Source organism: Candoia aspera, chromosome 3 (genome assembly GCF_035149785.1).
Source record: "Candoia aspera isolate rCanAsp1 chromosome 3, rCanAsp1.hap2, whole genome shotgun sequence".
Taxonomy (NCBI): domain Eukaryota; kingdom Metazoa; phylum Chordata; class Lepidosauria; order Squamata; family Boidae; genus Candoia; species Candoia aspera.
The window spans coordinates 106,154,797-106,169,196 of record NC_086155.1 but is presented as its reverse complement, the minus strand read 5'-3'; the positions used below and the strand labels follow the sequence as shown (position 1 = coordinate 106,169,196).

Below are 14,400 nucleotides of genomic sequence, written 5' to 3'. Positions count from 1 at the left end.
TTCTGCTAAATAATTCTACAGTATCATTCACACTTCAAGCTCACAATCTGTGTTGCATTTCCTTTCTGCCTTCCTGTTGCAAAATCTCTTTTCATTTTTACAACTATTCTTTTTTCACATATGAGAGAACTGAGTATCTTGTGGATGTGCCCCCCCATTAGTGTATTTTTCACCTTTACCTTCTTTGTTTTTATGGGGTGGGGGTTACTATTCTTGTCTTTATTTTTAAAACTTTGGCCTAGAGGCTTGCTTTTCTCCGATTCACTTTCAGTGAGCAAGGGCAGAAAAGAGAAAGGACTTCTAAATTCAGTGGCTCAGGACTGTGCTCTTCTCCCTCACAGGCTGCTCATTTTCTCATGCTATGTGGATGCTACAAACTGTTCAGGTTATATGGAGATTTTTGTGTGCCCAATTTCTAGAGGTTAGACAGTCTCAGGCAGGATCTTCTAGTACAAACGTGTAGAACCTCAAATACCCATCAACACCAGCCAGGGCGATTAACAGTCAGAGCCAGAGCTGCATTTTCTCCAGTCTTTTTCAAGAGGAAAATGTGCAGTGAACTATGAACTAGGTGGTGCCCTGGGCTACCTTAGAAAGCAGCCGCACTCTGGCTTATATAGTCTGTCATGAAATAAGCAGGATCCAGAGGCTCTGATTAACTAGAAACTATTTTTCAACTTGTTTTAGTTTTGAAGTAAGTTGCTTAACCCATAAACAAGTCCAACTGAAGTGAATTAAAGGGCTATAAAACTGACTGATAATATCATCAATAAGGTTTTCCTTTCAAGTGGGACATTTTGTAGAATATAAGAGGAAGAGCTGTAGGCTTTTTTCCCTCCCCTTTCTTATGTTTCAGCTCATGAGGTTTTAACAGAGGATTTCTTTCCAAAATGTTTTTCCTCTCATGGTCCTGGTGATGAAGCTTGCACAACAAGACACAGGTTGCTTGATGACATTAATTCTGCAATTTCCAGAACAAACGGTCCCCTGTAGGCCCACTAGATTCTCATTCTGCCCCAAGTTGCTCCTCCTCCCACCATGCCAGCTGGAACAGCTAAGCACAGGAGAATTCTAAGTGTTTGCACAATGCCAGCAGTCAATGAGCAGACCCAGATGTTTGGGATGATGGCAAACAAGCAAATGAGGAGTCTAGGAATCCTGCCCAGCACCCATTCTTATCAGAGTGACTTCCCATCTGGCTGACAAGATGTGCTTGAAAGTTAGGGGTGGACCAAAGAGACCTGTGCATGTGTGTGCTTTCCACTGATTAATCTGATTCCTTTGTGACTCAAGACTTGCACAAGGGCTTAGAAAATCATAGAGATGAGAGGAACCTTTTTACAGGAATGCTTTTGCACGGCTCCCCCTTAAGTGATATGGGTCTTCGGCAGGAGAATTTGCAAGTGACTTGCAAGCTCAGCTTGCACAGGTAAAAATATAAAACCCGTGCCTTAAAGTGATGTTGTCTCAGCTTTCCCCTTTGTGTTAACTATACTACAGTTGCAGCAATATTACAGGGGTGAGCTTGCTGGGAGAGAGTGGTGGCTTTGTTTTTGTCTGCTAGTTCATCTCACTCCTTAGAACAGCGTTTCTCCACATTGGCAACTTTAAGTTGTGTGGACTTCAACTCAAGCCTGCTGGCTGGGGAATTCTGGGAGTTGAAGTCCACACAGCTTGAAGTTGCCAAGGTGGAGAAACACTGCCTTATAGCACCAGAATTTATTCCATGCTAAAAATGCAGAAAAACCATCTGCTGGGCCCCTTTTAGGAAAATTCCATCATCTCCCAACAAGCTTTTCTTGTAGTTAAATGCTTGTCTTGTCTTTGCATTTTGTTTCACTTAAACCCAAATGGATTTTTAAAATTCCATGGTTATAGTATTACTTTCTCCCAGAAGATGTGGCTGAGTTCTCCCCTTTCAGCTTCCTTTGGATATTACCTTTTCAGTGTGACAGCCGGTCTGATCTAGTGGTTAGGGTGTAGAATTAGGACTCAGGAGATGCAATTCAGGTCAGTCCTCAGACTTGGAAGCACATTGGGTGACTTGGGGGCAGTCAGGGTTATTGTTATGGGAAAAAGAGAAGTGAGTGCTGTGGGCGTGTGTATGTGTGTGTGTACACTATATAAATTTGTTTAAACAAACAAACACTGCCTTGAGCTCAGTCTAACAAATTAAAAATGAATTAATATCTTTCCATGCTGACTTCCATGCTGTGTTTAACATAGGTCAAAAAATATTGTGAGTCATCAGCAGGAATTCCAAGAATGGCAACTTCTCTGTATCCTTTCTGGTTCCCACTATAGTACAATATTCCAACCTCTTTCTGTTGTGGGATTTGTAGCCCAACACATCCAGAGGAAAGCAGGTTGGGGAAAGCTGCAATAAATATCCCTGGTTTGTCACCTTTGTTTCATTCTTGCATGCTATTTCTCAGAGGTGTTGCCAATTCCTTATTACAAACTTGTTGGCATGGTTCTTTCCAGCTATTGCACCTGAGGTTGAAACAGCCCCAGGGTCTGCCCACTTTATGTCACTGCACCACACAAGCACTGAAACTCAAGAGAACAGGGTTTCAGATTTGCAGATACAACACATTGACTGTTCAAGACCAGGATTTCTATATTAGATATATTATTTAAATATCTTGTCACATCTTCCATGAATATGTCTACCTCACAGAGGCACATTAGAAATTACAGTTATAGATTAGTACTGGGATGAACAAGTCTGCCATTTCTGCTTTCTCTCACATGCAATTTTCTGTTGTTGTTGTTCAGTTTCAAGCTTTTTCCATAAGAATAAATGCAGGCTTCTTGAAGGAAATTGTCAGCCATTCCTGCTCAGTATTCTCTACAATGTCTGGCTGAAACTCTTCAAGGTTCCAGACTCCAGGCCACACAAGGCCTTTCTTGTTCTCTCGAAAGATGCCCAAGATTAAACTAGGGGCCTCCTGCATATAAAGTATGTACTCTCAATGAGCTATGGCCATAACCTTCAAGAATAATGGATGAAAAGAATGTTCTGGGTTTTCAGATCAATAGGTAAGGTATGAGACACACACACACACCTTCCTCACAGGTACAGGGAGGTGTTTGTGAAAAGTACACAAGTTTAGATGCCCATGAATGAATTGCAGGTAGGATAATATAATACTTTACTTTCCAGTTCCCATGTTCAGGAATGCTATGATTTTTTTTTTACACAAAACAAAAACATGGTGGGGGAAAGGTCTTAAACAAGCAAGGGATTTCCAAGTTGTTTTCATACAATTAAGGGAAATTACAGGAGAGGGAAGGCATCACTATCAAGCCAACACACAATGATGTTTTTAAAATGTATTCAATCTGTCTTTAAATGGAAAATGAAATACAGCTAAATCAAATGCAAGAATATGCTAACTATGAGACTGCAACATTTCCAAAACCCAGTTCTGACCCCCCAAGATCTTAAAAATCCATCTTCAAAAAGCAGCAGTTATCACTGAATTGCTTCACAAGATTTGGCTGCAACAGCAACATTTATTAACTTCATGGATTTAGGAAACAGAAAGCAGTATCAAGAGGTTTTCCCAAATGTATTACTCTGATATATCCCTAATATTACTTCATTGTTTAAAATGGATATAAATTTCTTTAAAACTGTCTGCTACTGACTAAAATGATTATATATTATCTGGTTAGAATGTGCACTGGTCCATTATATATCTGTGTTATGATTGAAACTATAATGTTAAGAATGTTTTATGCATGAATATATGATTTATGTTATTAAGTTCTGTAATGTTACATGTGTCTACTGTGGAAGCTACAGAGAGAATGGAATTCTATGCACACATTCCTCCTCTTCATAATCCATGCTTCTGCTGCTGTCAGCACAGTCTCTCTCAGCAGCTATTTTAGAGGTATCTGTGTAAAAATATTTCCATTTGCTGATCCCTTCACTAATTCTTTTACACATCCATCTTTGGCACAATGCCTCTACCAGCACAAACGCAGGTGAAGAGGGAGAATGTCAGCACTAGGACACATTCAGCAGCTTCACAGCCAGAGTCTGAAGCAGATGGATTGCTTTCCACCTATTTCTCATGACAGCCTTTGTGCAAAGGGTTGCAGGAAGATGTGCTGTGAGACAATGAGATACAGTGCAGAAGTGGAAGAAGGGAACATCTGCCACAAAGCACTTAGCATGTATTTCCTCCTAAGAAATGAAATTGGCAGATGCACAAAGACAGCAGGCAAGGAAGGAACAGACTCTAGAGAAAGAATTAATTTCTTGGTTCAGTCCCCATGTTACTGCTTAGTAGTAGAATGCCAAAGCCAAAGCTTGAGGGATTCCCTGATGTATTCTGATCCAGAATTCTTTAAAGATACTTTGCATAAGAACTTGTTCCCACAATCAGAGAGAAGCAGTCTCAGATAATACAAAGTATAGAAGTTCTAGAGCTTAGAATTAAAAGATGCCTAGCCCATAGGTGAAAGGAAGCCTGTAACCTTCCTTTCACAGTCCAATGCAATGATCTATGAAGCTTCCTTTTCCTTTCCCTCTCCATACACTGCTTCACACACTGCTTTTTGTTTTTTTGTAGCTTCTTGCTTTCCATTTCTTGAGGATCTCATAAGCTCCATCCAATCATGACTTTCTCGATCTTCCCATTCCTCTTGACCTATTCACTCTTCCTTTATATATTTGCCTTGCAATCTGATCCTCATTCATTCTCTCTATATAACCAAACCACCTCAACATACAGTACTTCTTTCATATTGGTCTACTTCTATATTCAGCCCACATTCATTTATCACTCATTCATTCTTGACTCTATCTCTTCTTCTATCACACTCATAGCTTTTCAAAGCATTCAACTTACATTTCTCCTGACATACCTAAGTCTCAATTCCATTAAACAAAGTGAATAGAAGCACATGCTTAAACAAAGCTATTTTTGTTTTTGATAAACATTCTTTCCTCAGAATATTCATTGCTCATTCCGCCTTAGACCTACCACTTTTCTTTTGTACATCTTAAAATTTCTTTACCCATTTGCCATCTTTAGTAAACAAAATCATCTACTTGCTCTCATTTTTTGATTGATAGATAGAGCCTTTGAGTCAATGTCAATTCCTGGCGACTGCCTGGACTAATCCCTGTAGTTTTTTTGGCAAGGTTTGTTGGAAGTAGTTTGCCTTTGGCTTCTTCCCAGGGCTGAGAGAGAGTGACTGGTCAAAGAACACCCAGCTGGCTTTGTGCCTCAGGTGGGACTAGAACTCACAGTCTCCCGGTTCCTAGCCTGGTGCCTTAACCACTACACCAAACTGGCTCTTCATTCCTTATATACTTCTGCATAAACTACCCAAGGGAGATCAGATATCCATATCTCCCCCCTGCTCAGTGTTGAACCATCCACTAGGCATTTTATTTATTCTCATGTATAATTCCATCTTTAACTCTATCACTGTTCTTATCACATTCAACACCAACCTTCAAGTCCATGCAAAATACTGCATAGTTCATGCCTATTCACTTTACTATACACTTTCTCCAAATCAATAAATATTTAATATATTTTTCTCATATTCATATGTTTCCCAATAAGTGCTGAACAGCAACATGCTCATCTGCATAGTACTTGCTCAGCATCAAGCTACAAAGCATTTCCCACATTTATCTTATTCCCCAATATTACTCATTAAGTCAGAATTCTACCAAAGATATTCCCAGGCTCATGTAGCAAACTAACCAACCTCTAGTTTTTGCATTTACTCTTGCTGTTTAAAAGGCAACAATAACTGCATCCTCCCAATGGTCAGAAACAGTTGCAGGCTTCACACAACATTAAACAAGCCATACAGCCACTCCATGTGGAAATTACACCCATATTTTAAGCTTTTTCTGTTAGATCTGAAGCTTTATCAATTCTTCAATATTCTCATAATATTTATTATTTCCATTTCATCACTTTTTTTCCCTTGGACACTAGCATTTATAGCATTTATTTCAGTTCTGCTGCTCTATATAATACAATCATTCGCATTGTACAAATGTCTACAATATTCCTTCCAGCAATCCCTCTCTTCGGTTTTATCCCAAATCACTTTTAATTTTTAATCCATTCTCTTTGCATAATCCTCACATTGCCAACAGGAAATTTTTATGGATTTGGAGACATCTGAACTCATAGGTTAGTGTCTAAGACACAATGCTACACTAGCACACAATAAAACTGTATGAATTGCTATGAAGGGCAAAAAGAACATCTTAGTTAAAGGCTTCTTTTCCAGGGATTTTATTTTTGCACGACAGAATCCATTATCCAAATGTGAATGATAAAAATTTGTAGACTATGCCATGGTAATTCGTATGTTCCTCACTTTTTTGATGGCTGAAGTGGCCACAATCTGGGTGGTGCTCTGTTTTGCATTCTACTGTCTTCCTACCACTCTAAGCCATGTGGTAAGATAGATAAATAAACCTTGATCTAAAGAGAAAACATCATATAAAGGACAATATCTCTAGAACTCCAGAACATTTTTTTCTAATGGTTAAACAAAATTGTAACAGATTATGCTAATTAAGAAATGAGTCACCCATTCTCAAGACACTTTGCATTCATTTAAAGATCTCTTTCTACATTAAAAATACATCTACTTTGTTTTACATTTATTACTGAAAATGCAAAGTGCAAGCACATGAGCAGATGTTTGCAAAATTCTTATCATGCAAATACACACATTAGGATGCCAAGTATAAATGCTTCTTCCTGCCAGGTGCATAGAGAGCATCAAACTTTGTGTTATGTTAATTATATAGCATGCAGCTTCCTTTCTTGTTTTTCTTTACTCTAAAAATAAATAGAAGCTTCCCCCACTGCACCCCATTTCTTTAACTGTAGGTGGTTGAGTGGGAAGGGAAGAATTTGGCAGGAAAGTCACTGGGGAGGAAAGCATTATATCTCCCTTATCCTATCTGATCATGATCTAGATCAGGGCTTAGAAGCTTTCTTTAGAACAGGGGTGAACAACCTTTTATGGGACAACAGATATATTCCTCCAAGAAAAAATTGTTAGAGGTCGCATGGAAATAACGGGAGATCGATTGAATCAAGGAGTGGGTCAGGCCAAAGTTGTTTATCTTTCTGTCATTACCATTCCCCTATTTTTCCTTTACTTTCTGACACCCAGTTTTCTCAGTTTCATTCTTGTTCTCTTTTGGATACCTTCTTCTATCTTATCATAGCAGGGAATGGAAAGAAAGCTTTTATCAGAAATCTGGACAGATCACTTGAAAAGAGCTTTTGAAATTATGCTGATGGCCACATAAAACTGCCCAGAGTCCCCCTCTCTTGGGGGAGATGGGCAGTAATAGAAATTCGAAAAACAAACAAATAAATAAATAAAGTTAGGCCGTAGGCTGGCACATGTGACCTCCGTCCTGTGGGTTGCTCACTTCTGCTTAAGATGAAGTGCAAACAGGATGCAAAGGTGTATGGTACATAGTTAATGTAAATGTAACTTGATCCTCAGGATGTCAAGCCTAGGTTTGCCCTGCATAGTATCTAAGGCAGCCTTAAATACATTTTTAAAAATGTAGTAGAATGAAGAACAGTTACTGAACTTAATGTTCAGAACAAAGAAGCATGGAACGCTTTCCATGGTTTTAGTTTTATGCTGTAAGCAGAAAAATGGAATCAGTCTTAGAAAAATAAGGTGCTGTGTTATGCATGCTCTCCTTTGTGGAGTGTGCCACAGTGCACAGTTTGTGCTGATCTGCTGTCTTACACAAGGCAAACTGAGGATCTCAGAATTAGTCTACATCCTGAGATCCTCCTTTTGCCCTGTGTAAGATAAGAGATCAGCGTATGTTGTGTGTGGATGCCATGCAGCCTACAGAATTATAATACTCTGTATCAACAAGCTCAAACCCCAGAGAACTTTATACGTCAAGGAACCTTATTCTCATTTCTCCAAGAGGTCCTTTCATAATCTCATATGAATTGCATACAAACCATACAACCAGTGGAGTCCAATTTCCGATCTGCAATGCAACGGAAATTCTTGCTGCAACCCCCATTGTCCTTGGAGCAGTCCCGGACTGGGCCGAAAGAATCTAGGAGAACCTCCAGGTTATCAAAGGAGGAAGAAGTCATCAGTTCCTCCCTGCAACATAATAAAACATAATTGCAATTATAATAGCAATTGTTATTCTTAATAAGACAAATAACAATAATTCAGCACACCAGTGGTTCAAAGGGCACTGCTGAGTGATATGAACAGAAGAGACTCTGAGACTCATGAACTGTAATTCTTCCCATCTTTCACTACCTCTCTTGGGCAAGTATGATGGGCGTTCACCCCACAACAGGTGGAGGGCATAAGGTTCTCCACTATCTGACTGAAAAGCTTACAGTCTAAATTGTTATTATAAAATAAAACGTGATAAAAGGCGCAGAACAGGCAAAGGTAAGTAACAGAGATAACATGAAGTTAACAAGGTATTCATGATCATAATAACAATTTTTATGAAGAAATCTGAATATATACCAGATGCCTTACAATACTGTGCTCCAATATATACCACTTCAAATCCAATTGACTGATGAATGTTGCTTCAAAGATTTTGCCCGTTTATTATTAGAACTATACTGCAAATACATTTACTTCCCTAATATGCATATTTCTATGACAGATCACTAACTAAATGGATTCAGAGTTTGCCTTACTAACCATAAACTTGCACTGTTTGAACTAATGATCTCTGAGTATAGTTCCTTAGAGTAATGGAAAAATGAGTATTGTATGGGTTTGGAGTGGAGAAAGTCTATTACGGTAAAGCTCTAGGGTTGCCATCATACCCTGTCCAAGAACTTTTCTTCCCTTTCTTCTTTTAGGCAGTCATAAAATCTCAGTTTAGTCGATTCTTTTTGCAACTGATGTATATAGTGTTGCAGAGGGTTTTCAAAATCTGATATGGTATTGCAGGACTATCACTGAGATGGATGAGAAATCTGATTGGTTCCCATTTTGATACAAGCTTGCCAATTCTGCCATTTTGAAATAAACACACAGATGAGAACAGACTCCTGTGGCAAAATGCTTGTTTCCCTGAACTTTGCAATTTAATATCTCCCCACAAAAATGTACACACAAAAGGTAGATAAAGGATTGCTGGGGGAAAATATGTTTTTAAAATGCTAACAAATGTTTATGCAGTATTTTGTTTAAAATAATAACAATAAAAATGCAAAAATTGGCCAAGATAAACTTAAGGGTATAAAATTGAATAATAAAGTTGACAGATGTATTCATTCCTGCCCATAGTATATTATTACTGTGATTAGAGAAAGGAGAGTATAAAATAAATCATTCTGTAGGAATCTGGTTCATGTTTCCTTGCCTTTGGAAGTGAGGAAGGTGATTACTGGAAACAGAACTTCTGAAACGCAGGGACCTTAAACCTAGGAGTACAATCTTCAGGCAGGTTCAGCAGACCCTTATATTAAGGTGATAAGTCAAGAATGTATTTTAATTGATAGTAGCTTCTATTTTAATTGAACTATTTTTTTATGATTTTGGTTTTAGATTGCTCCATGTTTGTCCCATGATATATACCCCATCAATGTTTTAGGAGGATTTTTCTAAAATGATAAATGTCGAATTTTTTTTTAGCAGAAAAGTGGCATCTACATATAAATTTTGCATAACTTTCCCAGAGGATATTTCTTATTAGGCAGGTTAAACTTATAATATACAGTATTTAAAGACATAAAATAAATACTTTAAAAAAAATCAGTGAATTATTCCCTTTTGCTTCTTTCCTAGGGGTGACCTAATTCAAAAGCCTCCTAGACAATTTCTCTACTCCATTATCTCATGTAGAACAAAGGAGCAATGGCACTTTGGGAATTTGCAGCCAGATGTCCCCCCACTCCCTATTACATTTTTCCAAATGCCATACTCTAAATGTAGGCGTATGATTATTAGTACAGAAACAAAATAGAGCTGGACCAGCAAAACGGCCATCTGTACATAATTGTATATAATTTAAGGCATCTGGAACTGCACCATTTCTGATGGGTGATCCTTTATCAGAGACTCACTAGTAATAGGAGTTTCTTTCTCTGCCATTCATAATTTCCAAGCATTCCAAAGATTACATCTATGGAAGGAACATACCTGACCTCTACAGCATCCTCCATCACTGTCATATCAGTTTTGCACTTGGCTGACGGATTGATGGCCAATTCAGCAGGTGGGATCACAAAGCTTTTGCTCAGTGGCAGCCACATCCCTTCCCCGAGAGTGTAGGTGAATCTGCATCCACAGTAGAGAGATAACCAATATGGAAGATATGGGAAGAACATGAGAAATTAGTATTCTTCTACTGTATTTGTTTCCGTAGCATGCAGAGAGAGGTTACTAAAAATATCTTGATCTAGTCTGCAAATGTTACTTCTTTCTCTTCAATATGCCTTCGATCCTAAAATCATAATGCTATTTGATCTGATATTAAATGCAATTAATGTATCTAGACATTTTTCAGTTCTACAGTTTCAAGGTAGCATATAAGTGCTGTTGAGGGTCCATATATCTTTCGCTGATAGTCACTATTAAATGTTGCACAATTTCACTTATGACTCTTTTTCTTCAATAAGGTATGAATTCTGTCTAGAAGAATTTGCAGGAGGCATGTGTAGAAGAGGGAAGAAAGAACAGCAGTCTTTCAATTTTTAAGGAAAGAGCAATGCTTTTAACATGCAGGAAAGAGGCTTTACCACAGATAGTGACAGCAGGAAGGGATTCTTGTTTTCCATTTTTCTTGTATTTTTGCTTTCATCCCTACAACAGAAATCTTCTCCCCTGTTAGTAGGCAACTAGCCACAATTACTTTCCCCCACACCATGGAGCACCATGCCAGGGGAGAGTGGCACAAATCATGCCATCATAACAGGAGGAATTCCACTATCGCTGGCAATAAATATGAAAAAGGTTCAGAAAGAGAAACTGCCCACCAAAACCATTTTGCTCATACACTCTTCTAAAGCCTTTGTGGCTGCCATTTCACCCCAAATTGTTTCCCACTCCTTCTAAATTTTAAACTGAAAGTCCAAAATGTTGAACTTTACATTCAGTCCCTCAGACAAAATTTATGTACCTCTTCATGCAACCCCAATTACTGAAGTTTTCATGAAGTCAATAACAAGCTGTACAAGATATGGTCATTTGAGAAAACCTAATCTAGAATGCAGAAAAAAATTAACTTAGACATAATGGGTAGGGTACAACTACTGGTTTATTGTTTGGTGAGATTGCACATATTTCCTATTCAAAAGTTTCGAGTTTAATTTCAGGCAAATCTTATCAGAAGCTGGGAAGCACCTCTAGCTGAAATTCTTGGACTTCCAGTGCTTGGATCCCCCTTAATTAGCTGTTTGCCCTCTTTGACAGCACACAACCAAATCTGATGCTGAATTCTACCTGAATATCTTGTCAGAAGGCTGTTCTCCCAGCACCAAATCAAATCCCCGCTGGAATATGGTATATGGCCATGGCCTGGAGAAAGACAATACCATATGAAACATAGCAACAATTATGACTGGCCCGGTTCTTCTCAATTATACTTGAACTGCTACTTATATGATGTATGGTCATTTGGGAGCCTGATAATTGACTCAAGCAGTAAGCTAAGTACAGGCATCTATGTCAGGAGAACAGCTGGGAACAGAAACTTTGCATGAAATTCTTCCATCCATGTAGAACTTTGCAAGACACATTTGGTTTAATCGTTTTACTGTCCCCCACAAAAAGGAATAGAGCTGAATTCTCATAAAAGCCTCTCAGTCTGACACCAGTAATAGCAGTGACCTTTTAGGCAAGGAGTATGATAGTCTTCCCCAGAAGGGAAGGTGGGATTTATTCTCTCCCCCAGATGGGAAGGAAGGACTGGTGCACTTCAGCACTCCCCAGCATGCTTTTCTATATTTTTAATATTGTATTGTAACTATATATAGTATGTTGAAATTGAATATAGTTCTTAATAATAATTTTTAAAAAAAGACTGAACACGTTAATAAAAGTCAGCTTGCAACATGCCAGGTCCCACAGACGTGTAATGCTAAGCCAAGAGCTTTTTACTACTTCTTAATCTATTTGAAGGAGTCAGATATCCAGCAGCATCCATATATTCTGTGCTTACAGAATATAAAACTGAATTTATGTATAATGTATACATATACACATATGCACACAAACACACATAAACATAATTCTATATTTTGAATATATTGTAAAATTCATTTTTAACCTATGCAATATCTTTGCCATTTAAAATATGTACTATAGCACCGCATATTAAAAAGAAAACACCCCTATTTTTTCCATATCATTAGCTTACAACTGAGTCAAGAACATTTCTCTTTAAAGCCATAGTGTTAAACACAAATGTGTTAAAATGCAAATTAGCCCCTTTTATTAGAACTGTAATAAAAACACATCTAATTCTGAAGGATCAGACAAATACATCAGCAACTGCATTACAACACATGTTTTGCCAATTTTTCATTTTTTTTTACTATAGGTTTAATAACAGATATAATCTAATTTACATTGAGACAGAAACCCTAAGGAGGAAAGATTTTGATTCCAATATAACTTAAAAATATTTAGGTTGCTAAACTTAGCTTGGTTTACCATGACCAATGAATATACAATTTACTTTGCAATAAATAATTATTTACTTAATGCTTATAATATCTGGCCCAATTCTGACTCAGATCTGTGGAGAATGTACCCATTACTAATATATATAAACAGAGAACTTAGTTAGTACATAGAAATAAAAAGGACTATATTAATGCTAAAAAGAAGTGAAGGAGCTCAATTATAGCATCAAAGACATAGCCAGGTGCCGACTGTGGAACAGATAATGAAGTGCTCATGTGCAAGTTCCAAATTAAGTTAAAGAAGAAAAAGAATGCCAACCGGTTTCTACAATATGATCTTGAACATATAGCCACCATTTTCAAAGAGAACATCAGAATTGTTTTGAAGTCCTGAACTTCATTGATAGAGAACCAGAGGAATTACAGAATGAACTTAAAGAAGTAGTCAAGGATGAATGTGAAAAGAGACTGCCAAAAGTGAAGAAAGAGAAGAAAGCAAACTGGATGTCAGAACAAACCATGGAAATTGCCAAGAAGAGAAAAGAAGCCAAGCCAAGAAAGACAAAAATCTCAGGAACGAACTTAACAAAGAGTTTTAGAGAGTGTTAGAAGTGACACAAAGCAGTATTAAAACAACATCTGTAAAGACATCACAATTGAAAACACACATGGAAAAACAAGGAAAGTCTTTCAAAAGATCTCAGAAGGAGGTTCTGACCTCAAATTGATATGCTGAAAGGTGCCAGTGGACAGACAGTAACTGATTTAAAGGAGATCAAACTAAGATGGAAGAAGTACACTGAAATGTCACTGTACACTGTGAAAGGTGAAAGGTCCCCTGTGCAAGCACTGAGTCATGTCTGACCCTTTTGGGGGACGTCACTTTTGCAACGTTTCCTTGGCAGACTCTAGCGGGGTGGTTTGCCATTGCCTTCCCCAGTCTTCACCTTCCCCAGCAAGCTGGGTGCTCATTTTACCGACCTCGGAAGGATGGAAGGCTGAGTCGACCTGAGCCGGCTGCCCAAGAATCCAGCTTCACTGGGATTGAACTCGGGTAGTGGGGAGAGTTTCAGTTGCAGTACTGCTGCCTACTGCTCTGCGCCACACGAGGCTCTCACTGTACACTAGAAATTCCAATATCCAAGATATCTTAGATGATATTCCCTAATTACAAGAACCTCTAGTACTAGAAGATTAAGTTAGATCAACACTCTAGTCATTACCAACTCAGAAGGCTACAGGAACTGATGGATTACCCATCGTAATATGGGGGGCAACAGAAGAAGAATCAGTAAAGGTACTAACTAAACCTATGCCAGCAAATCTAGAGAATGACACAGTGGCCAACAGATTGGAAGAGGTCAATCTACATTCCAATACCAAAAAAAAAAAAAAGAGACTTAACAGAGTGTGAAAACTACTGTACCATATCCTTAATTTTACATGCCAACAAAATAACGATTAGGATCATCCGATACAGATTAGAATCCTTCATGGAAAAAGAGGTGCCTAATGTTCAAGTGGTAGATAGCTTCTGCCTTTTAGGATCAAACATCAACAGTAAAGGAACAAGCAGTCAAGAAATATGCCACAGACTAGCACTTGTTGAAGCAGCCATGAAGGCCCTGGAAAAGACATTCAGATTCCATGATGTGTCTATACCTACAAAGATCAGAATTGTGCAAGCCATGGTATTCCCTGTGACACTTTATGGAAGTGAAAGTTGGACTTTGAAGGAGCAGGATAG

The 14,400-nt window shown here is 38.2% G+C and overlaps 1 protein-coding gene across 1 annotated transcript in view; it reads right to left on the bottom strand.

The window, feature by feature from the left end:
- Positions 1-14,400, bottom strand: part of ASTN1 (astrotactin 1) — a 252,732-nt gene that overhangs the window by 53,593 nt on the left and 184,739 nt on the right. The window contains exons 9-11 of the mRNA XM_063299889.1: positions 11,470-11,544; positions 10,168-10,305; positions 8,001-8,151 (exon numbers count right to left, since the gene is read on the bottom strand). Coding sequence (XP_063155959.1) covers positions 8,001-8,151; positions 10,168-10,305; positions 11,470-11,544 — 364 coding nt within the window. The remainder of the gene's footprint in view (positions 1-8,000; positions 8,152-10,167; positions 10,306-11,469; positions 11,545-14,400) is intronic.